Source organism: Chlorocebus sabaeus, chromosome 23 (genome assembly GCF_047675955.1).
Source record: "Chlorocebus sabaeus isolate Y175 chromosome 23, mChlSab1.0.hap1, whole genome shotgun sequence".
Taxonomy (NCBI): domain Eukaryota; kingdom Metazoa; phylum Chordata; class Mammalia; order Primates; family Cercopithecidae; genus Chlorocebus; species Chlorocebus sabaeus.
The window spans coordinates 68,535,978-68,561,445 of record NC_132926.1 but is presented as its reverse complement, the minus strand read 5'-3'; the positions used below and the strand labels follow the sequence as shown (position 1 = coordinate 68,561,445).

At 42.1% G+C, this 25,468-nt stretch overlaps 2 protein-coding genes across 2 annotated transcripts in view; both read right to left on the bottom strand.

The window, feature by feature from the left end:
• MCC (MCC regulator of WNT signaling pathway) overlaps positions 1-25,468 on the bottom strand; it is a 474,315-nt gene that overhangs the window by 412,301 nt on the left and 36,546 nt on the right. The window lies entirely within an intron of this gene.
• TSSK1B (testis specific serine kinase 1B) lies at positions 11,214-12,695 on the bottom strand. The gene has a single exon (XM_008014162.3). It carries the CDS (start codon positions 12,610-12,612, stop codon positions 11,512-11,514), a length of 1,101 nt encoding a protein of 366 aa, XP_008012353.1. The 5' UTR covers positions 12,613-12,695; the 3' UTR covers positions 11,214-11,511.

Sequence of the window (25,468 nt, the reverse complement as noted above, 5' to 3'; positions counted from 1 at the left end):
ATTGCCACATCACTGAATATGACATCTAGTGAGGAGACTGATTAGAGATGTCCTGTACCACACCGTGATACAGTATTTCCACCATACAGACACAAGAGATAGAAATAGTCCCAAGAGCATGGATAACTGTAAATATAGTAAAATAAATAGTAAGTGATGAGTTTGAGCATTTATTACATTTGCTGTTCATGTAATTTATTTGATTACAAGCTTCTACGATTTAATTTTAAGTTAAATTATTTTTTGTCTTTTAATTGACCTTATGATTTAATGATTTAATTTTTAACAATGGTTATGTTTAATAATGGCTCACAAAATTCCCGAAAATTTAGCAATTTGCTTTTGCAAGCAAGTACAAGCCAGCTCCAGTGCATCGTTGATTACAGGATATAGGAAAGACCTACACATAACCTTCAGGATGTTGTGGCATAATCAGGTATGGCCCAGCTTGTTGCAGCAGGCCTGGATGACTTGAAGAGCCTTGGAGTATGGACCTGGATGAGCCTAACGGTGATGCAAAAGGATGGAGGAGGCAGAGTGAGCTGGAGGAGCTAGAAGAAATCTGACATGGCATCAGAGATAAGCAGGAATTAGTGAATCCTCTAAAAAATGACTGGGATGACAGAGACTTCTAGTTATAGGTGGTAGATTTAATATCCTTAGTTACTTTCCTTGTTCCCTTTCAATCCCTCCTGAAACCATCCTAAAAGGATAAAAGAATAAAAAAGCACAAAACTACAGCAGATCCCCATGACTCACGGATTCTGTGTTTGCTAACTTGTCTACTCAGTAAAACTTTGTAGCCCCAAATCAATACTCATCGTGTTTTCCACAATTATTTGTGAATGTGCTCAGAGTGGTGAAAAATGTGAGTCATCCAACACACAAGTTCCCAGCAGAGGTTGAACAAAGCAACTGTATCTGGATCTCATACTGTAAACATCATCCTTTTCATGGTCTGTTTAGTGTCGTGTTTTTCATACCTTCATGCTTTTTGTTGATGACTTCGCTGTCTAAAGTGGCCCCCAAGCACAGAGCTGAAGGGCTGTCTAGTTTCCTAAGTGCCTTGCAAAGAAAATACACATTAGATAAGCTTTGTTCAGGCATGAGGGACAGTGCTGTTGGCCAAGAGCTCAATGTTAACGAATCAACAATACATATTAAACAGGGTGTCTTTAAAAAGAAATATATATAACACAAAGCTATGTGTTGATCCTGGGCTCACAAGAATCTAATCCTGTGTTTCCACTAGAAGCAACAGTTCAGTATTTACGAATTCAGTATTTGCTGCAACTTTATAGAACATAATTACTGTGAATAACGAGAATTAAGTGGTAGAATAATGAGAACAGAAGTGATGATTAGAACAACTAAATTTCAAAAGTTACAAGGCATATAGATGAGTGGAATCAGCTCACCAGAGAAAGCCAGACTGAAGCAAGTATTGGCTAGGCTCAGAAATAGGAGAGTCAGTGAATGCAGCTGAAGCTCAAAACAGGAGAATGAGTTGAAGGTGTGTGTAAGAAGCCATTAGAACTCTATTTCCAACCCCCAACCCAGCACAGTCAAGTTTTCTAAACCTAGACAGAAAATTAATTTATTTTCTACAGTGGCTAGTCCCCAGTTGCTTCTGGACTCAGGGTTACCACTCATAGGATAAGGTTATCATCCTGAAATTGGGGAATTCAGGCAAAGTCCATATGGAGAATGTTAAAACTGTTGGCTCCTTTTCCTCCACTCAGCTCTGACAGCCCTGGCTACCAGCTTTATACCAACCAGGTGGCAGACTGAAGGACATCCCTCTGGGGATACTGCCTGGGCCAAAAGAAAATATCTGTATACATTAGGAAGGGGAGGGAAGAATCTCTCAGTGAAACAGCCCTCTTAGATCATCCTACGGTTAATCCCACTGGTCACAAGTCCTCCTCTAAACACACACACAAACACACACACACACACACACACACACACGTTCTAATCAGCTTTGTTATGCCTCGCCCTTAAATATCAGGAACAACTGAGGACTAATAGGTATTTGAAGAGGGCATCTAATATAAAAGAGACAAAAACAAATTAAAAATATAAAAAAGAACTCAGAGGAAACAGAAATAATGCCGGAAGATTACAAAACTTCCAAAAACCTATCATGGACATCAGTATACAGTTAAACAATGATATAATTTTCACAGAACAATAATAAAAAGTTTTTAAAAAGGAACACTCAGTCCAGGTGCGGTGGCTTATGCCTGTAATCCCAGCACTTTGGGAGGCTAAGGCAGGAGAATCACTTGAGGTCAGGAGTTTGAGACCAGCCTCACCAACATGGTGAAACACCGTGTCTACTAAAAATACAAAAATTAGCTGGGCATGGTGGCAGGTGTCTGTAATGTCAGCTACTTGGAGGCAAGGCAGAAGAATTCCTTGAACCTGGGAGGCAAAGGTGGCAGTGAGCTGAGATCGTGCCATTGTACTCCAGCCTGGGTGACAGAGTGAGACTCTATCTCAAAAAAATGTTTTTTAATTAAAAAATTAAAAAGCACAGAGAATAACTATAACATAAAGAATTCTTAAAAATTAAAAGCAGAAACTGAAATTTTAATACATGAATTCAAAAGTAAAATTGAGAAAATCTCCCAGAAAATAAAACAGCAACACTAGGAGTGAAAAACAAAGAACTAGAAAATATGAAAGAAAGGGTTAAAAAATAAGCTCACTTTGGAATATTTGACATCCAAATTACATTGGATGAGTTCCAGAAAGCATGACAAAGAAGAAGGAGGGGAGGAAACTATCACAGGTATAATTTAAGACATTTCCTAGAACTTAAGAATATCAGTTTCCATAAGATAGGGTCCACAAAGGACCACAGGATCGATTTTTTTAAAAAAGACATGAAATATCAGAACATTGGGCAAAGACAGAATCCCAAAAGCTTTCAGAAGAGAAAAAGAGAAACAACAACAGGTCTCAAAAAAGGATTGGGAATCGTGGCACCTACTTTTAATAGCAATACTGGGTGCTAGAATAAACAATCACTTCAAAATTCCAAGAGAAAACAATTTCTAACCTCAAATTCTATGCCCAGTAAAACAATCAATCAAATGAAAGGGCAGAATCAAGACATTTCTCAAAACATTAGCTGTCACTATGCTTCTCAGGAAGCTGCTGGGAGAGGGACACCACCAAAAGGAGGGTGTTCACAAGAAAGACAGAAACACAATATATTGGGCTTGGGTGCATATAACCAATAACCAAGTAAAAGTGGCATAAACAAGAAACAATCCTATTTCTCTCTTATATGACAAGAAGTGAGACTGTTGATCTAATCAAACATTATGATTAGGAGAATAGGTAAAGGAGAAGCCGGTGCATATTTGGAGAGAGGCATTAAATCCACATATTCCTTGGTGTAAAATCAATACACAATATCTACAATTGAAGAAAACTTGAAGCAATAGTAATGTAAGCAAATTATTATAAATTATAGAGGAAAACTTGAGAAGAAACAGCTAAAAGTGTGATCAGTCTTACAAAGAATTGGAATAGGGCAGATGGACAGATGAGTGTTGTTTTTCATTAGGAATTTTGAGTATCTAGTATCTATCTGACTTCTTAAACCACATATAGCCTTGTTCACCATGCTGGGGGTGGTGGAAGTGGATGAGGGAAGATGGGTAGGGAGAGGTCAGGGATCTATGTCATGGGCGTTGGCAATACTCTGAAGCCATGGCAACCAGGCATCATCAAGTGAGTCTGTCAGCCAAGGGCAGAACCCAGGCAGAAGCTCAAAGAGAATTTCCCTTTTTGGAGGCAGCAGACAAGAACCAGGCAGGCCAGGTCCTCAAAGGACTGAGGGCTGGTAGATTTCCAAAGCAAGCAGCCAGGCCCAGGAAATAAGGCAAAGTGGGGACATAGGTTTCAGAACTGAGACACCAGGCCAGAACCTGTCTGGATGCCAATGCAAGTAGATGCTGTGCCCCAGGGTGCTTGGGACTCACCTCTTACCTCCTCTGGCCTGAGATAAGGATCAGGCTCAGGTTGAGCCTGGCAGATGAGGGCCACAAGGGAAGCAAAACTAGAAACATGGGAGGCTTGATGAACAATAAGTCAACACTGGATCTGAGAGCTATAGGTCACTGTCATCCTTCAAAATGTCTATTAGTCCAAGACTGGGTGCCATAAACAGTCCCTCAAAATCCATCCCCAGGACTAGTTAGTTATGCTGTATCCACACAATGTAATAGTATGCAGCCAACGAAACAAACCCTGAAGGTTCTGGGAAAGTTTTTCTTTTTTGACTTAGGTGTCATCATTTCCTACTTCCTCTTTCTATGTTCTTCATGCCTGAAACATGGCACCTGGCAATGCAGCAACACCTGCATGGGGAGCAGCAACCTGCATGGGGAGAATAATCTTGCGACCCTGGGGCAATAAGCATGTGAACAAGCCTATAATTTAAGGATGGCAAAATGTGAAGATGAACAAAGAAAAGGGAAAGATTCACTGAAGACATCATTAAGCTGCTCACCCTAGAATTCGTGATGTCTCAAATAAAATAACTAAACACATGCCTAACCAATGGGCCTTCCTAATTTGATGGGGATGGATTTCATTGGAAACTACAACTTCTAGTCTTTTTAGTATTTCAGAAACTTAAAATTCACTCCTCTATAATGCGATGGGAGTACAAACTGAGTTCAAAACTCTCCCTCAGTACTCCTGTTTGGAGTAATTACCTCTCTACAAACAAAATCCACAAAACTCATCCTCAAAATTGCCTTTGGGAACTCTAGAGAACTCAAGGTGTATGAATTTAATCATCTCTTGCCTCATCACATCCTAATTGGCATATTTTTTCTATCCCTATGTTGCAGGTAGGGACTCTGAGGGACACATCTTCTTCAGGTCTAACCAATTTGTTAGGATAATAAATTACAAAACACATTTATCATCCTCAAAAGTTTGCTAAAGATAATTTTGAATGTATCACATAAAGGACATTTATACCAGCTTAAAAGCCCTTAGCCAATTTAAATGAATTGCTTACTTTTAAAAAGCTATAAGAAGTTTGTGTCATTTCCCTAATATGCAATCAAAGCAATTAACATTTCCCAAATGCTTATGTGGACTGCTGCTGATACAAACTGCTGTTGTTTGGGAGTTGACTGGAAAGTTCCCACTGATTTCTGCACATGGAAGAAACATATTGTTGACTTGTAAGAAAATCAAGTTATTCAACTTAATGGATGAGTACAGGAAACAAAACTCTGTTTGCCAAGCAGAATATTTCGCTGTGTTTGTGTTTCCCCTGATCTAAATGTGCTAGCTTTGAATACTGCTTTTAAACTAACATACACAAGTGGCATTTGATATGGTCTACTTTATTCCTTAAAACAAAGTGAAGATTATTATGGAGTCACTTTGAAAAGTAGTTTGGGCTTTCTTAATTAATTAATCCATTACACTTAACCTTCCCGTATTGACTCCCTGCAAGTCTTGCAACCATTATTAACACTATACAAATATGTTTTGCATTATTAAATTTAAGAATTTAGTACTCAATAAAATTCTCTGCAGGAATATTGTTATTAAATGAGTTCATTAAACCTAACCACACTAACTAACATCCAAGTGTTGAGGAACACTCATACAAAAGTGGACTATATTCCATCTTCATAACCTCTCTGCTAATTCTAGCAAATGAACATAAGCAATCTCAGGAAAAAAAATCCAGGAAGGTTATAGAAACCACACATACCTCAGTGGAAACCAGCTCCTCCAAAATAAATGTCCAGGCTTGTCTGAAACTTGTTCCTCATTACATCATCTATCAGTAATTTTCAATTAAGTGTACAATGGGGTCTAGCTCCACCCTCCCTTATGCCTGTAATGACATGACTGGAAATGCAGGGCATTTTAATTCTACAACTAATAACCAGTCCCAGCTGGCCACAACCCAGCATTTTCAGAGGGCTTCTACATATAAAAACTAGAGGTTGACTCTAGTACAAAGATGATCTCTTAACCACAAGAAAAAAAAAATGAATCCCAAGTAGAAGAATGTCAATAGATTTTAATGCATAACTAATATCTAGGGACCCCTGCCCTCACCCTTATTCCCTGTGGTGGATGCTGGGATACAGAACCACACCCCTCTTTACCAACTGAAGCATGTGTTCTCTCAGTTGCCAGCAGGGTTGGCTGCAGAAGGCTTATGACTGAGTCCCTTCCTGGGAACTGCTTTCTGTGGAAGGAAGACACTTATGCCCCTTCCCTAGAGACACTCCATATCCAATGACTATTTGACATGAGGCTACAAAGGCCTAGCCCTCTTGCCTCAACTCTTGGCTATGCTGAAGGACCATCTTATTTCCAGACCATCCTGTAAGATCAGCTGAGACATCTCCTGTAAGTCTGTCACAGTTCAACTTCTCCATGTGCCTAATCCTGTTTCCTTCACTCCCTCACAGGTGTTGATCCCAAGTGTAATCCTAGCGAACCCGACTTAAGGCCTCCCCATCTGAAGAACACAATCTCAAGGAAGAATTTAAGGGGAAACCCATCTACATAGTTTGGCTTTCTGTAAAGAAGTAAGTTAATTCCAACTAAACACAGTTGGACTTTTTAGTTTAAGGGTTTAATTCCTCACAGTCCAAAAGACATTAAATAAAATTTAGGCATCTTAATAGAACTGTCTTTGAAGCCCCTAGGTTCACTTATCTTAAAAGAACAAGATTTACTTATCTGGCTGAATTGTTTCCCAATCTAGCTAATAACCTAGACCTATAAAGGTAATAATGTTGGGTAAGAATTTATATCTGTAATCACGCTATATCTAAGTATCCCACTATCCATTAGCTCTCCTTCACTGAAGAAATGGGAGAGAAACTTTACATATACTCTTTATGAGGGGGAGTGTTGTATATTGAATTGTGTTCTCCTTCCCAAATTCATACGCTGAAGCTCTAACCTCCAGTGTGACTCTATCTGAAGACAGGGTCTTTAGGAGGTAAGTAACGTGAAATGTGGGTCATAAGGTGGGGTTCTAATCCAATTGGACTGTAGAACTATATGAACAGACAGACAGAGAGATCTCTCTTTCTCTCTGTGCCACGTGAGGACACAGTGAGAAGGCGGGTGTCTGCGAGCCAGGAAAAGAGCACATTAGCCATCAGCCAGCATCTTAATCTTGGATCTCCTAGCCTCCAGAACCATGAAAAAATTAATTTCTATAATTTAAACCACCTAGTCTATGGTACTTTGTTGTGGCGGCCAGGGCTAACTAATAATATAGGGGGTGAAGGGACACATAATGCAAGTAAACTAAAGCACTTATTCCTCACAAATGCCTCACTTGTTTTCTTCTTTAGCTCTGCATCACTCCTTTTTCTCAACCTCTTTGCTTCAGGTCCCTTTTCCCCCTCATTCAGTGTTAGTGCCTTTGACTCAAGAGTGGTACACATATTTTCAGGCCCTGGCTAGACCAGTTGGTGGCGTTCTGTTCAGGGTTTCAGAGGCTTCTGGGTCATGGCCCAAAGTCTATTCAGAGAAATTCTGAGGATACTCCATATAGTGAGGAGAATTTGGAAATAAGGTGGCTGAGAGCTAAATAAGCAAACATATAAACAAATGAATGAACAAAGAAACCAACACAGTGAATGACATTAGCAACATATAGAAGTAAAATGTCCTACGAGATAATCCTGTGGGTGGGAAAACACTAAAACCTAATCAAGGTCACATCTTTGTACATTCAGGCCTGAAATGCAATCATAGCAGTCACTGTGATCTAAGCAACTGCCAGGAGAGCTCATGAGTTCATGGATGGAGGAAACCATTGGGATTAGCCACAGATTTCCCTTCTGGATCCAAGCAACCTTCTCATTAGAACTTGGTTGCTTATTTCTCTTCTCCACTTGGGAGTGACAGAGTATGTGTGACTCTGTTAATACATGTGTTCCATTGCACTTGGTAGTTATTTTTTCAACACTAACTTGGAAAAATGGAAGCCTGGGAGGTACATCAATCTTTCATCAGTTTTATTAACATGAATTAGCTCCACTGAGCTGGGTCATCCCTGACGGAACGCTAAAATCTAATTTTGGACCATAAAGTTCCTAGTAGGGCAGAGCAGCAGTTCTTCCTATGTACACAGTTGGTCTCCCTTAGTTATTTTAGGTAAGCTGGAGCTGTATTAAAGGGGAGGCTCGAATGCTGGATTTAAGATGGGCCTCTATTCTCTATGCAACAAAGGTCCAGCTCTCTGTGGGTAGAAACATAAGTAAAATTTTATGTTGAGAAGATGACATTGGCAGTGTACGAAAGACAGGCTGGAAGCTAGCCAGAGTAAACAGGAAGGACAATTCCTCAGGACAGTTGCTCAGGGTGAGGATTTGAAGTGGTCTAGTGGGAATCAGCATGTATATGAGAGACAAGGCAAAGAAAGAATCAAGAGGTCTTGCCAACTTTGTTTGTCAGAGGGCATGGATAAGTAAGTTCCGGGGTCTGGTTGAGTGTGAAAAATAGTAATAAGAGAAGAAGCTGGTACAGAGGTCAGAGTGTGCTAGTTGGAGGGTGGTCTGCGTGAAGAGACAGCAGATGGAACTGATCATGAGGGCCTATACTCTGAAGAGAAGCTTGGTTACGGGAATAAGCTTCAGAGTTAATAGTGCAGGGTAAACTTATGGAAATGGGTATGAACACTGAGACTGGCACATGGAGAATGGAAATGAGAGGGACCAAGCCTTATTGAAAGCTAAAATGTGTATGGTAGGAAGAACAATGGTCTAAAAAGAAAAGGAGCCAGTGGCAACAGAGAAGAATGAGGGAAATTGAGAGCCCTCTGAAGAGGTAGCTATGGTCTCAGAAGAGTAGGAAGTGAGATCATCTGCTGAGGGAGAAAGGAAGGGGAGGAGCTTCACATAGTGAAAGGATTGGAGGAGTTTTCCAGTGGATTATGGGAGAGAGTTGAGAAGAGGTGAAGAGATGGCTAACTGAACAGTGCTAAGGGCCTAACCAGATTAGTTGGATGTGGTGGGTGTATTAGTTTGCTAGGGCTGCTATGACAAAGTACCACAAACTGAGGGGTTTAGACAATGGTAGTGATTTACACTTCTGGAGGCCAGAAAGTCTAAGATCGAGGAGTTGGCAGGGCCTTTCTCCCTCTGAGGGCATTAGGAAAGGATCTGTTCCAGGCCTCTCTCCTGGGCACCAGTCATATTTGATTAGTATCTCATCCTGCTCCAGTATGATCTTAACTAATTATATCTGCAATGACTATTTCCAAACAAGGTCACATCTTGAGGTACAAGGGGCTAGGACATCTACATATAAATGGGGTGGGTGAAGGGCTTCCTAGGGCATTAGAAAACTAGAGGCAGAGATGCTGTTCAGGGACACCTGAGTACCGACTCTGGTTTCTTCCTGCTCCTGCAACAGGCCATGAGGCTGTGGTCTTAGAAGTGTATACCTTGAGGCTGTAGTTTAAAAGCTAACAGTGTGGCCAGGCATGGTGGCTCGCGCCTGTAATCCCAGCAGTTTGGGAGACTAAGGGCGGTGGATCACGAGGTCAAGAGTTCAAGATCAGCCTGGCCAACATGGTGAAACCTCGTCTCTACTAAAAATATAAAAATTAGGGCCAGGTACAGTGGCTCTCGCCTGTAATCCCAGCACTTTGGGAGGCTAAGGTGGGTGGATCACGAGGTCAAGAGATCAAGACCATCCTAGTCAACATGGTGAAACCCCATCTCCACTAAAAATACAAAAATTAGCTGGGCGTGGTGGCGCACGCCTTTAGTCCCAGCTACTTGGGAGGCTGAGGCAGGAGAATCGGTTGAACCCGGGAGGCGGAGGTTGCAGTGAGCCAAGATCGCGTCACTGCACTCCAGCCTGGAGACAGAGCGAGACTTCCTCTCAAAAAACAAACCAAAACAAAAATTAGTTGGGCATGGTGGCACATGCCTATAATCTCAGCTACTCAGGAGGCTGAGGCAGGAGAATTGCTTAACCAGGACCTGGGAGGCGGAGGTTGCAGTGAGCCGAGATCACACCACTGCCCACTCCAGCCTGGGCTACAGAGGGAGGCTCCCTCTCAAAAAGAAAAAGAAAAAAATAAAAGCGAACAGTGTTGACTCCGAGCTGGAGTGTGCCTGGGCTTTAACCTTGGCTCTGCCACGTATTTATCATGTGCCCAGAGACAAGTGATCTAAACTGACTTTACTCAATTTCATGTCTATAAAATGGGAATAATAATAGGACCCATCCCATAGGGTTATGAGAACCAAACACATTAATAAATAGCATGCCTAATGAAGTTGTATTATTCTCATTTTATAGATAAAGAAACTGAGACATATAGATTAATCAATTTGCCCAAGACCATCTAGTAGCAGAGTGAAAACCAGTCTATAGAAATCAAAAGTTCATGCTTTTCACTATTATGTTACATTGTTTCCAGTATCAGCTGATTCGTTTGTCCATTAATTGGATATTAGCATTTAAATAAAAAATTGATAAGGAAAAAAGAAAAATCAAACATTTTCCTTTGTCTGTAAAACTTTCTTCTGGGGGTGCTGGGGAGTAAATTGGCTACAAAATCAATTACAAGGAGAAGGATTAAATATAAAGTGTTAAAAACAGGAATATAATTTCCAAGTGCTCTTTTCCAAATATTACCACTACAAGGTTTGAACAGGAGAAAGCCAGTAGAGATAAGAAAAATCAAAACTGAATAAACTAGATGTTAAATCAGCTTCTATTTCTTCTTGTCTTTCCTCCCATTTTCTCCAGTTGCCATGCTACTCCTGAGGATCTAGGATAATACTGAAAGAAGCACATATGGGGCACAAGATTTCTAGCACTTTAAAGCTTAAGGCTTTAAAAGTATGTTTTGAGGCTTCTTTAAAAGTTTATGGATCTTGCCCAGAGCTGGAGTCGGAGCCCCGGAGGCTGCCGCCGAGAGTGCCCGCGAGCCGGCGGCCCAGCCGAAGCTCTTTCCCGCCGCCTCTCTGCCCCTCGTCCCCGTCCAGCCCCTCCCGACCCCCAACCCAGCCCGGTCCCCTGACCCTCAGTCCGGCCCGGTCTGGCCTCCCAGAGGGGTCACGCAGCCGCCCCGGGGACGATGAAAGGAGGATAAATGGTGCGCAAGGCAGACAGCGGTGCCTTCCTGCTGCTCTTCCTGCTGGTGCCGCCACAGCCGCTGCGGCCTGTGGGGCCCCTCTGCTGAGACAGGCTCTGTGTCCAGCACCTGCTCCGGGTCACGCTCTGGGGAAGTAGGAGTCGCACGGCTGTCTCAGCCTTGGATTTGACTTTGGCCTCATCCACCTCGGGGCCACGCGAGAACCACGTGGGTTACCAAGTTCAAGGGGAGAGAGAGGAAACTGACGAAAATGGTGGCTCATCTGGGACTGCCTTCCTTCTCTGGCTCCACCCTTGACTTCTTCAGAGCTCGGGCTTGAAGCCTTGAGCTCCATGTTATTCCCTGGGCCGCAAGAAGCTCACTAGGCCCACTATTCAGAGTAGTGTCTCTGGAGGCTGTTGCGGGGGCCCTTCCTCTATCTCCCTGGTCGACGGCTCGCTGGGGATACCCAGGATCTCCGACTGCCTGGACATTTGTGTTTCTGCCCCTTCGGGTTTTGTCTCAGGCTGTGCCTGGGGCTGTGCCTCTCCCTCAGGCTCCAGCTTGGTGGCAGACTTCTTGTCAGAGACAGGTTCGGGGGTCCACAAAGGTTCAATTCCCCGGGAACTCTCCCCCTCCTTGCTGATGGCCACAGAGGGAGATCCCCATGCCTTGGGCTGCATCCAGCAGTGGCTGAGGATCTCGTCGATCTGGAGCCGCCTGTTGACGTCGGGCTGCAGCATGCGGTAGATGAGGTCCTTGCACTCGCCTGTCAGGTGCTTGGATCGTGGAAAGTTGAGGCGGTGCTCCTTCTGGATACGCAGCATCTTCTTGATGTTGGAGTCGTCGTAGGGCATGGAGCCGCAGACCATGATGTAGAGGATCACGCCTAGGCTCCAGATGTCATACACCTTGGGCTGGTAGGGAATGCCCTGCAGCACTTCTGGGGCCGCATACGCTGGTGACCCGCAGAAGGTCTTGCTTAATGCCATTCGACCACTCTCATCCCGCAGGCAGCGCTTGGAGAAGCTGAAGTCAGACAGCTTGATGTTGAAGTCCTTGTCGAGGAGAAGGTTGTCACACTTGAGGTCCCGGTGGACGATATCCAGGTCGTGACAGTACTTGATGGCCAAGGAAAGCTGGTGGAACTTCTTGCGAGCTTCGTCCTCATGCAGGGCTCCCCGGGCTTTGATTAACTCAAGGAGGTCGCCCTGGACCGCAAGCTCCATGACGATGTAGACCTTGCCATGTGATGTCTCAAAGACCTCGTAGGTCTTGATGATGGAGCAGTGGTTTAACATGGCCAGAATCTCAATTTCCCGGGGAAGGAATTTCTCCAAGAAGTCTGCAGGGGCTTTCTTGCGGTCAATGATCTTGATCGCCACATTGAACTTCAGGCGCTCACAGTAAGCAGATTTTACTTTTGCATAGGAGCCCTCTCCCAAATTTATCCCCAGGAGGTAGCCTCGTCGCTTGAGGACAGCTGCGTCATCCATGGTCCCAGGAGTGCCCAGTGCCTCTGAGGCTGCCCTCTACAGCCCCAAGGGGCATGGGCCAGCAGTGTGCTCATTTACATCCTGGACAGAGAGTCCTTTGGGCTGGCCAGGCCTGCTGTTCCTGCCTCCTAGAGGCCAAGACTCTGGAGTGGAACATTTGGCACTGTCTCCCAGGTGACTTCAGTGAGTGAAGTCACAAAGGAGGAGTGCCCTGGGGGATTGAGGCTCTGGCCTGAGGCACTTGGACTTGGAATCCTGGAAGGCTGGCCAGTAGGCTAGAGCAGACAAGATGAGCAGAGAGTGGCCTCATGTCTTGCTGGGACCTGAGGTAGAAGGGGGCTGTGTGGGACACATGGGTCTGCCCACGCTGCCAAACCCAGAACCAGGCCTGCTTGTGCAGAGGTGAGGCCAATTCTTGCAAGCCGGGGCATCTGAGGAGGGTTTAATAAAGGGACGATTAATAAAGATGGGAGTAGAGTGTAGGGAACTCTGAGGGTAACACAGGTACCCCAAGGTAGTAGCAGACCCCTGGCCTGCATGGAAAAGGGTGGGAATGGTCCCTGGAACCCAGAAAGAGTAGTGTAGACAGGACCACCTTGAGAGAAGCAGTGGCCTTCGGTGGAGAAAAAGCCAGCCTCATTGACCCTACAGGCTGGCAGGGGATGGGAGGAAATCCCATTCCTGACCTCTTTTTCTCCCCTTCAGCCCTTGACACTGTTCACACAGGCAACCCTCAGGGGTGCAGAGCAGGGCCAAGAAGGGTGGTGTGTCAAGAAGGTAGAAAGTCTCCTGGCCCTGGAGTCATGCAGTTTGAGATGTCTGGATTCTGCCCCCTCACTATATATCTCTTACCTTGTCTGAGCCTTTGATGGCTTCTTATAGCAGCTCTGTGGCAGGAGTTCTGCTCTTGGCTGTGGGCTCCCTCCTGGGGACCTGCCCGGCCACGGCCCTGGCTGGGCTCCCAGGGCAGATCTGGGGCTGGGGGCTGAAGGTGGGGCCTGGATGCCACCCTGAGCACTGGCGGCTCCTCTGAGGACATTACAAGCAGTAAGGGCAGCACTGGACAGCGACCATCGTTTCTGCTGGCAGTGGAGCCTCTGCTATGACTGGTTCTGTGTCCAGCACCTGCTCTGGGCCACACTGTCCGGGAGAAGGATTTGCACGACTGTCCTAGCCTTCAATTTGACTTTGGCCTCATCCACCTAGAGGGAGTGAGCACTTCTTCCTCACATAAGCCAGGTGGAACCCTGGGCCCCTCAGGAGTGAGTTAGTAGGGCTGGATGTCGCTTGGGCTGGGTTGAGTGCCCACCAGCTATGACCCTTCTCCCTTTTCTCTGCTCCTTCACCTTCTTCCCCAACCCTGACTGCCCACTGTCAGTCCTTTGTATGTGGTTGGTGCTCCTTCCTCCAGACAGCCTCCTTCTCCTTCCTGCTGGGGATACCCCAAGTGCTGTCTCTTGGAAACCAAAAATAAAATTCTGATCTCCCCAGCCATCTGAAGGGACCACTCCTCTCAGCCAAGGGCATTCCAAAGTTAACCTGAAAAACTAGTTCAGGCCATGATAGGAAGTGGGAGTCTGGTAGGCCTCATCATCCCTCCTCCCTTCAGGTTTCAGGCACAGCTGAGCAGCAGTAACATCGACACAGAGACCTGAAGACTGACAACAGACTCTTGCAGTAAGATACAGCAGGCTCTGAAAGAAACTGAAGTATTTTACTATCAAACAGATTTCTTTGACATATTTTGAAATAGTTCTGCAAAGCTGTCTCTTGTGAGGAAAATCTACATTCTGTAAAGAATCTCCTTCCCTTTCCAGGTCTTTTCTACTAAGAGAATTAACTCATTCTGATAAGAAACATTAACAGTGTGTTCTTTCTGAAGCCTGATACCTGGAGGCTTCATCTGCCTAAGAACCTTGGTCCCCAGAGACAGTTCCTCCTATTGATTCCAGGTCTTTAGATAAACTCTTTGAGCCAATTGCCAATCAGAAAATCTTTAAATCCACATGACCCGGAAGCCCACCTCCCACTTTCAAGTTGCCCCTCCTCTTCCGACTGAACCCACGTATACTTTACATGTACTGATTGATATCTCATGCTTCCCTAAAATGTGTAAAACCAAGTTGTCCCTACCCCCTTGGGCACTTGTTGTCAGGATCTTCTGGGGCTGTCCTGGGCCATTAATCACATATTGGCTCAGAAGAAATCTCTTTAAAAAAAAGTTTATTTATATTGCTGTCTACAATGAAAAATATCCAATGTTATGTTTACTCTTTGTAATTAAATGCTAAAAAATTTATTTTGAACCCAATGCTGTTTTCTTTACTGAGTTATCCTACAAAGGCAATAGGGAAAGAAAGCAGAGGCAAATGCAAGAGAGAGCAGGGAAGACAGCTTCTTGCAAATTGGGCTTTCTCATTTGCGTGTCCCCTGGCTGCCCTCAGCACAGAGCTTTACGTACAGTCATAAACACTGGCTGAGTGACTGATCATAGCAAAGAAAAGAAGAGAAAAAAAAATTCATTTTCCTCCATTGCTCCCTTACCCCTGTTATGTTCTATGTCTTCCAAAGATAAAGACAATGAGGTATGAGGTATTCACTCAAAATGATAATTACCTTGGGATTATGTAGAAATATTGTATCTAAAATCCTAAACTGACAGGATCATTGAATATTTATTTGCATTTTACAAAAATCTGGGCAACAGATGATACACATACACTCACACATATACACAGACATACAAAACACCTGGAGATCATGGAGGAATATTGTTGCACTTGAATTATATCTATTTTGGCTCAAAATTCTCTGAGATACATTTCTAAAATCTACTCTGCCATCTCTCCCACCCCCTTTTTGTCTTTGGTTCTTCAGATGCTTTAAATTCAAAAGGTTCCTTATCTATATCCCAGATAGAAGAGTTATTCTAAATCCCTGACCAAGGCATTTTATTATTGATTTGATTGCTCTTGGGTGTAGAGTGAATAGGTAAATATATGCTGTACAGGGAATTTTGGCAGGAGTGGTAAGGGGCTCTGGCTCTCTGCTTCACACCTCAGGTCTGCTCCTTCAGTGCCATGTGGGATTCTCTTTGGATACCATCTGATAGGTTGGGAAGGCATCCTAAAATCGATGCTGAAGTTGTCAATATCACCAGTCTATGGACCTAGTGACAGAGCAAGCAGAACTCTGAGAATCTGGGAAGAAAAGCAGTTTTCTAATGCAGAATGCATGAGAGGAGAGCCAATCCTTGGTCTTAGGGTTCTGACAACTCATTTTGTGATCTTAGGCAAGTGACCTGTGTTTCTTGCCCCTAACTTTCCTTATTTTTGGGTTATCGGGGGGGGGGGGGGGGAATCTTTAACTAGCAATTGTTAAGGTCCTATAGAATGACACCTAACACTTTTTGATTCTATATCTAAAGACATGTTATCAAGGGTTCCATCTACCATACGGTGAGGTGTAGGAGCTGAGGTAGTTAAGAGCATCAGACATGGAGCAGATAAATCTGGTTTTAAATCTCAGCGGCCACATCTTATTAGTACAATGTGACTCTTGGAAAGTAAGTTTTACAGATGAAGTTATCTAATTTACGTAGTTATCTTACAGACGCAATTGGAAAAGTATATAAGGAAAAAAGGTATGCAAAATAGGTATGCACTTTACAGTGATTGTGAGGATTAGACATGGTGATTCCTGGTATATTACCTCTTATGACATCATAATGGTCTAAAGCAGAGGCATTCTACTCCATTGGGCCCAAGTTATGTAAAAAATAATATTCAGTATAACATAGATTATACCTTAGAATATCCCAGAAGTGATCCTGTAAACAATTTTCTAGTATCTGTTAAATACTTTTCTTAACACTATTAAGCACTATAGGGAAGCTAAAAACACTATGATACGGCCTCATCTTCTAAAAATTTGTTATTTAGTTGATGAAACCACTAGAATATAGATATGAATGTCATAATATATAAAATATTTAACTTAGATAGATTTTTTAAAGTACTTATTTTGCAGTAAATTGCCTAAGCTTATGGGAGAGAAAAAAATCAGAGGGCTGGGTTTGCCCAGAAAGGTGTTAGAGCTTCCTTGGGCAGGATCCCCTGGCTGGGAGGTGACCCAGGATAGGGTGTGGAGGCAGTGTCTTCTAAAAGCACAGTTCCTAAAACCAAAGGACACCAGGAACATAACAATGTAGGGTCAAAGTCTGAGCTAAGGAAACAAAATTTGAAAACCAGGTTGAAAATTCCAAGAGATCAGACAGAAATGTTTCCATGGTTTAATTTGGAAAAGGTATAAGGAGCCCAGGTTGCTGATCAGTTAGGCTGGCCAAAGCTGGAGCGTCGGGGAGCAAGCCTAGTGGTAAAAGGCAGGCTCAGAGTGAAGTGTCAGTCAAGTCCTATACCTGGGTGTGGAGGCATGCTGAGTGCATTTCAAGTGGCCCACAAACGAAAATTGGAGGGTTTCACGGAGGTGATGAGACACACAAGGCCTTAAAACAAAGGTAGGCGTACATAGGTGATACAGGAAAGGGAAATGGCATTTGAACAAAACACAGATAAATCAATGAATATGGCCAAGAACAAACCTTTATTAGATGACAAATGCCTTGGAAAGGATAGAGATGAATATAACATGGTAGGTAACCTCTGAAGGTCTCTCAGTGTTCTGGCCTACCTCACAACTGGAAGCACTAGGAAGCAAAATCCAATAGCCAGTCATAAGTTTTCTGCTAGAGACTCATGTCACTGAAGATAGATGAGGAGGCAAAATCCTAGCCTGTGGCAGTTAATCTTAGGTTGTGATGGTTAATAACTGATTCAATCTCTTTGAGCCTCAGTACATACATTTGTAAAATAGGGACTATAATAGTTTCTAGCTCATGGGATTATTGCAAGGATCCAAAAATATAATGATATATAATACTTAGCAAAAGGCTAACACACAGTGGCTACTTAGCAAGTGTTGGCTTTTATTATTATTATTAATGGTCATTTTATTTTTACAGACGGAGTTTTGTTCTGTTGCCCACACTGGAGTGCAGTGGCACAACCATACCTCACTGTAGACTCAACCTCCTGGCCTCAAGGGATTCTCCCACCTCAGCCTCCCAAAGTATTAGGATTATAGGCTTGAGCCACTGTGCTTGATATATCAGTGGTCATTTTATTACATCTGAGCTATCATTGCTGCCTTAGTGCATACCCTCATCTCTTCTCACACAGTTGCTATGATAGTGCCCTTACTGGTCTCTCTACTTCCAGTCTGGCATTTCTCCTCATTGCAGCCCAGTGCTCCTTATTAAAGATCAATCAAGATATTTTATTCCCCTGCTTGAAATTCTTAAGTAGACTCTCATGGCCCTTAGAAAAAAGTAGAAGTTCCTTCAGAATCTGAGGCCCTTTATCATCTGGATCCTGCTACTGCCTCCTGGCTCCCTCAGATACTCTACTTCAGCTACACCCTCCACCCATCCCCAGGCAGATTCACAACACTTTGATTTCATTTTGTCATGGACACACCACTCTATAGTGTATTTCATTTAATTCCAACCAAATGTTTCCATGGCAAACGCTGCATCTTACTGGTCTTTGGATTCACAATGCACAATGCTCCATAGGTACTCAACAGATACTTATTTAAAGAAAAGAAAAAAAAATAAGAAAGTAAAGAAGAAATGGAAGGAGAAAGAGGGAGGTGGAGGAGGAGAGAAAGAAGACAGGGAAGGAATAAGGGGGGAGAGAAAAAACAAAGGGTGAGAAAGAAAAACAAAAGTAGAAAGAACGATGTCTATATCCTTTAAGGGAACAGGTAAGAAACTCATTTTCAGTAGATCTGTTGGTAAATAAAGAAAGAAGAGGAGGAAGAAGGAACAGTAAAAAGAGAAGAAAAAGAAAGAAATCAGGGATGATATCAGAAGTTTAACAATGCATATAATTACTATGGCTGATAATGAAAGATCCACCTGACTTTTTATATTACTACTGGAATTATAGTGTGACAGGGACAATCATTAATGTGTATGTGTTCATAGCATTTTCTCCTCCTTTCTACTCCCTATACTCACTGTGTATTTGCAAATTAGGTTAATAGGGAAGATAAATAAATAGGACAGACAGATGCAGAATTAGAAAAAAACAAGTTCTGGCAAGGTGTGGTGGCTAACACCTGTAATCCCAACACTTTGGGAGGCCGAGGTGGGCAGATCACTTGAGGTCATGAGTTTGAGACCAGCCTGGCCAACATGGTGAAACCCTGTCTCTACTAAAAATACAAAAATTAGCCAGGTGTGGTGGCAGGTGCCTGTAATCCCAGCTACTTAGGAGGCTGAGACAGGAGAATCTCTTAAACCCAGGAGGCGGAGGTTACAGTGAGCCGAGATGGCGCCACTTCACTCTAGCCTGGGCGACAGAACAAGACTCTGTATCCAAAAAAAAAGAAAGAAAGAAACAAAACTAAAAAACAAGTTCTATTTATAGTAAAGAGAATGGTGTAAAACTGGGGTTGGAAAACATTTTCTATAAAGAGCTAGGAAATAAATATTTTAGGTTCTGAGGGCCTCATGTGGTCTCTATCACTTAATTCTTTTTTGTTTTGTACAGCACTTTTTAAAATTATACTTTAAATTCTGGGGTACATGTGTGGAATGTGCAGTTTTGTTACATGTGCCAGGGTGGTTTGCTGTACCCCTAATCCGTCAGCTACATTAGGTATTTCTCCTAATACTATCCCTCCCTTAACCCCCTCCCACCAACAGGCCATGGTGTGTGATGTTCCCCTCCCTGTGTCCATGTGTTCTCAGTGTTCCACTCCCATTTATGAGTAAGAACATGTGGAACTTGGTTTTCTGTTCTTGGGTTAGTTTGCTGAGAATGATGGTTTCCAGCTTCATCCATGTCTCTGCAAAGGACATGAACTCATCCTTTCTTATGGCTGCATAGTATTCCATGGTGCCACATTTTCTTTATTCAGTCTATCAATGATGGACATTTGGATTGGTTCCAAGTCTTTGCTATTTTGAATAGTGCTGCAATAAACATACACGTGCATGTGTCTTTACAGAATGATTTATAATCTTTTGGGTATATACCCATTAATAGAATTGCTGGGTCAAATGGTATTTCTAGTTCTAGATCCTTGAGGAATCACTGCACTGTCTTCCACAATGGTTGAACTAATTTACACTCCCACCAACAGTGTAAAAGCGTTCCTATTTCTCCACATCCTCTCCAGCAGATGTGGTTTCCTGACTTTTTAATGATCCCCATTCTAACTGGTGTGAGATGGTAACTCATTGTAGTTTTGATTTGCATTTCTCTGGTGACCAGTGATGATGAGCATTTTTTCATATGTTTGTTGGCTGCATAAATGTCTTCTTTTGAGAAGTGTCTGTTCATATACTCCACCTACTTTTTGATGGGGTTGTTTTTTTTTTTTGTAAATTTGTTTAAATTCTTTGTAGATTCTGGATATTAGCCCTTTGTCAGATGGGCAGATTGCAAAAACTTTCTCCCGTTCTGCAGGTTGCCTGTTCACTCTGATGATACTTTCTTTTGCTGTGCAGAAGCTCTTTAGTTTAACTAGATCCCACTTATCAATTTTCGCTTTTGTTGCCATTGCTTTTGGTGTTTTAGACATGAAGTCTTTGCCCATGCCTATGTCCTGGTGGTATTGCCTAAGTTTTCTTCTAGGGTTTTTATGGTTTTAGGTCTTACATTTAGGTCTTTAATCCATCTTCAGTTAACTTTTGCATAAGGTGTAAGGAAAGGGTCCAGTTTCAATTTTCTGCATATGGCTAGCCAGTTTTCCCAGCACCATTTAGCAAATAGGAATCCTTCCCCATTGTTTGTGTCAGGTTTGTCAAAGATCAGATAATTGTAGATGTGTGATGCTATTTCTGAGGTGTCTGTTCTGTTCCATTGGTCTATATATCTGTTTTGTTACCAGTACCATGCTGTTTTTGTTACTGTAGCCTTGTAGTATAGTTTGAAGTCAGGTTGCATGATGCCTCCTGGTTTGTTCTTTTTGCTTAGGATTGTCTTGGCTATGAGAGGTCTTTTTTGGTTCCATATGAAGTTTAGTTTTTTCCAATTCTGTGAAGAAAATCAATGGTAGCTTGAGGGGGATGGCACTGAATCTATAAATTACTTTGGGCAGTATGGCCATTTTCATTACATCAATTCTTCCTATCCATGAGCATGGAATGTTTTTCCATTTGTTTGTGTCCTCTCTTATTTCCTTGAGCAGAAGTTTGTAGTTTTCCTTGAAGAGGTCCTTCACATTCCTTGTAAGTTGGATTCCTAGGTATTTTATTCTCTTAGTAGCAGTTGTGAATGGGATTTCACTCTTGATTTGGCTGTTTGTCTGTTAATGGTGTATAGAAATGCATGTGATTTTTGCACATTGATTTTGTATCCTGAGACTTTGCTGAAGCTGCTTATCAGCTTAAGGAGATTTTTGGCTGAGATGATGGGGTTTTCTAAATATACAATCGTGTCATCTGCAAACAAAGACAATTTGACTTCTTCTTTTCCTATTTGAATACTCTTTATTTCTTTCTCTTGCTTGATTGCTCTGGCCAGAACTTCCAACACTATGTTGAACAGGAGTGGTGAGAGAGGGCATCCTTGTCTTGTGCCGGTTTTCAAAGGGAATGCTTCCAGTTTTTGCCTATTCAGTATGATATTGGCTGTGGGTTTGTCATAAATAGCTCTTATTATTTTGAGATACATTCCACTGATACCTAGTTTATAGAGAGTTTTTAGCATGAAGGGTTGTTGAATTTTATTGAAGGCCTTTTCTGCATCTATTGAGATAATCATGTGGTTTTTGTCATTGGTTGTGTTTATGTAATGGATTATATTTATTGATTTGCATATTTTGAACTAGTCTTGCATCCCAGGTATTGAGACAGAGTCTTGTTCTGTCGCCCAGGCTGGAGTGCAGTGGCATGATCTTGGCTTACTGCAACCTCCACCTCCTGGGTTCAAGCAATTCTCGAGCCTCAGCCTCACAAGTAGTTGGGATTACAGGTGCCCACCACCATGCTCAGCTAATGTGTGTGTGTGTGTGTGTGTGCGCGCACGCGTGTGTAGTAGAGATGGGGTTTCGCCAAGTTGGCCAGGCTGGTCTCGAACTCCTGATCTCAGGTGATCTGTCCACCTTGGCCTCCAAAGTGCTGAGATTACAGGTGTGAGTTACTGTGCCCGGCCTGTACAGCATTTTTTAAATATGAAAACCATTTTTACATCTGGATGGTAAAAAAATAGGTTACAGGTCAATTTTAACTGGAAAGTCATAGTTTGCCCATTCCTGGAAAGAAGGGGAAGAAGGAACCAAAGAGTCTGACAGCCTGCAAAAAGTTTTAGTTGAGAGATAAAAGTAAGGGATGAGAAGAGATAGATACTGTAGTAGCTATAGGGTGAAAGATAGAGATTGGGATTACTACATCTATAGTTGTAGGTTCTAAATGGATTCTCCTTAGATGTCCTTCAAGTTACTGGATTGAGTTTCTTTGAAGGAAAAAAAGTGTTAAATCTGGGGTCTACATGTCCTAGTCTTATTTCCTTCTAAACTATACATATCCACATGTCTAATCTTGTTTCCACATCTAAACTATATAGCCTTGAGAACAATTAAGGGAAGGGTAGATAGCCATCTACATGGTATTTGGCCTTCAAACCAATGCTTAGTTTCATTACTAGGACTCAAAGGCCATCTATTTCCTTTTCTTATCGTTGCTACTGGCTCCTGGCTCTGTTATTTATGCTAACAGAAAAGGCTTCTATTGTTCATCAATTATTATAGCTCTTTTAGTTTAATGGTTCATTTAGTATTACAATTCTCTATATTGAAGGCCTTGCATCAGTTTCTGGGCCAAGGACCTGATGACGATAACAACAACAACAATAGTAATTTAAAAGTGGGCTTTACTACTGTTCCATATCATTTATTCCCACAATAACCCTATAAAGGAAGTATTCCTCTAGATGAGAAAAGTGAGGCTCAATGCATTTAAGTAACTTATCCAAGGGGAGAGCTAGTAAAGGGCAGAGCTGTATATTTATCTGACACAATGCAGTCTCTTAAAAACAATATCCATTAATGCTCACAAACCAGTAACCCAGATACAGCCCAGACACTTTAATTCTCTCCACCTTGGAGTATGGTCATGGTCTCACTTTCCATCCTCAGTTTCCAAGAAGGCTGAAGTACCCTTCTTTGTTTGATTTCTGAATTGGGTTTAGGGCACCAGGTCTAGGGATGTTTGGGAACATCATATACTTAAAATTTCAGAAGTCCTAGGGACAGCAATCAGACAAGAGAAATAAGTAAAAGGAATCCAGATAGGAAGAGAAGAAGTCAAACTATCTCTCTTTGCTGACAATATGATTCTATACATAAAGAATCCTAAAGACACCATCAAAAGGTTCCCAGAACTGATAAACAATTTCAGTGAAAGTTTCAGACTACAAAAATCAATGTATTAATACAAAATCAGTAGCATTTTTATACACTAATAACGTTCAAGCTAAGAGTCAAATCAAAAAATTAGATGGCTGTTGATGTGCAGCTTTATTTTGGGGTTCTGTTTTATTGGTCTATGTGTCTGTTTTTGTACAAATACCATGCTGTTTTGGTTACTGTAGCCTTATAACATAGTTTATATTATGAAGAAAACTTAGGCAACACCATTCTGAACACTGGCCTTGGGAAATAACTTACAACTAAGTTCTCAATAGCAATTGCAACAAAAAAATTGACAAGTAGGACATAATTAAACTAAAGAGCTTTTGCGCAGCAAAAGAAACTTTCAACAGAGTAAAGAGACAACCTATAGAATGGGCAATATCTGTAAACTATGCATCTGACAACAGTCTAATACACAGGATCTATAAGGAACTTAAATCAACAAGCAAAAAATATATAACCCCGTTAAAAAGTGGGCAAAAGACATGAACAGACTTTTCTCAAAAGAAGACATATAAGTGGCTGATAAACATGAAAAAAATGCTCAACATCGCTAATCATCAGAGAAATGCAAATCAAAACCTCAATGAGACACCATCTCACACCAGTCAGAATGGTTATTATTAAAAAGTCAAAAAATGACAGATGCTGGTGAGGCTGTAGAGAAAAGGGGATGCTTATGCACTGTTAGTTCAGCCACTGTGGAAAGCAGTTTGGAGACTTCTGAAAGTACTAAAAATAGAACCAGCAATCCCATTACCTGTCACATGTTCTCACTTATAAGTGGAGCTAAACACAGGGTACTCACGGACATAAAGGTGGCAACAATAGACACTGGGGACTACTGGCAGGGAGGGAGGGAGAGGGCATGGGTTGAAAAACTAACTATTGAGTACTATGCTCACTACCTGGGTAACAATATCAATCATACCCCAAACCTCAGTATCACACAATACATCCAGGTAACAAACCTGCACATGTACCCTCTGAATCTAAAATAAAAGTTAAAATTATTGAAAAAATAAGATCATTTCTAGTAACTGGTCCAACCCTGCCCTCGTCTTCCTTTCCTCATCTCTGACTGACCCTTTCTCCCTGAGGGTTCGCAGGTATCTGTGTACATGTGGGTTTGGGAGGTAGAGTTGGATGAAAAATAGGCATGAATTTATCTCTCTGGGCACCTTTGTCTAAACTGATCTTAGCAATATCTCCAAATCATGACAAACAAATAAAATGATGATTTTTAAAGTATGTGTATTGCCAGATTAGAAACTCTTTTTTAAATTTATAGTCCTGCATGAGACAAAGAAAACACCTTTTTTTTGGGTAGGAAGCGGTGGGTGGTCTCACATTTAGGTGAAGCATATGGCTGCATTTGGAGTATAAATTTTTTCAATTTTAAAATGTTTACTTTTTCCTTTATAAAAAGAACGCATGCTTGTTATGTACAATTTGAAAAATATGCTGCAAATAATTTATTGAATTTTTTTAAGATATAAATTTATGGATACTGGAAGAATCTCCCCCTATACAGTGATCCCACTATGCTTTTTCTACAGCTGAAATTAGAACTGGAAAAGGTCTTAGAAATCATCTAGTCTGACCACGTCCTTTGACAGATGAGGAAGAACACATGTTCCATATGATTACATTTTGATGTTCTCTTATAGTTGGCTCATTCCCTAAGGATTTTTTAAAAAGATATGTAATTTTTTTTAACTTGAGAAACTAATAAATTGGCTAAAATTCAAATAAACACGTCCTCCCTACATTCTCTCTCTCCATCTCTGCTCTGACGCTCAAAGATGAAGATGCTGCCTCTTAGACTGTTCAACACATGGGGCCTCTGCGTTGATGCCAAAAGTCCAGCAGTGTCTGGAACTGCCACAGGGAGGCCCACCAAGGGAGAGCATTTTGAGACAAAGGTCCAGCTGCCTCATTCCTGGGCAGTCGCTGGAAGCAAGCCAGCAAAATAGCTGTGGCTTTGCTGACCTTCTCAGGAGACCTATGGGCTTGAATCTGGCCTCTATCTGGGGAGAGGTGCAGAGGGACTGGAAAAAGGGAATAGGAGAAGGGAAAGAAAACTGAGAACTACCTTGGAAACAATAGTGTTGAAAAGTGGATAAACCATCACTATAAATAAAAACACAGAACGCACATTAAATCTCACAATAGCATTTTTCTGTCATATGCCTACTTTTAGATTCCAAAAGTTTTTAAGTATGACAAGATTCAGAGCTCTTTTTCAAAAGATGGAGGATCCACAGGATGGGCAGGCACCACGAGTGGGGTCAATCAGTCTTTGCCTCTCCATTCTTCTCCTTTCTGGTGCATAACCTTTGAAGGAAGAACATATGTGGAAGAGCTATGAGTC

Excerpts from the sequence above, each read along its gene's own strand:
- TSSK1B (XM_008014162.3), bottom strand. The coding sequence starts at position 12,612 with ATGGATGACGCAGCTGTCCTCAAGCGACGAGGCTACCTCCTGGGGATA.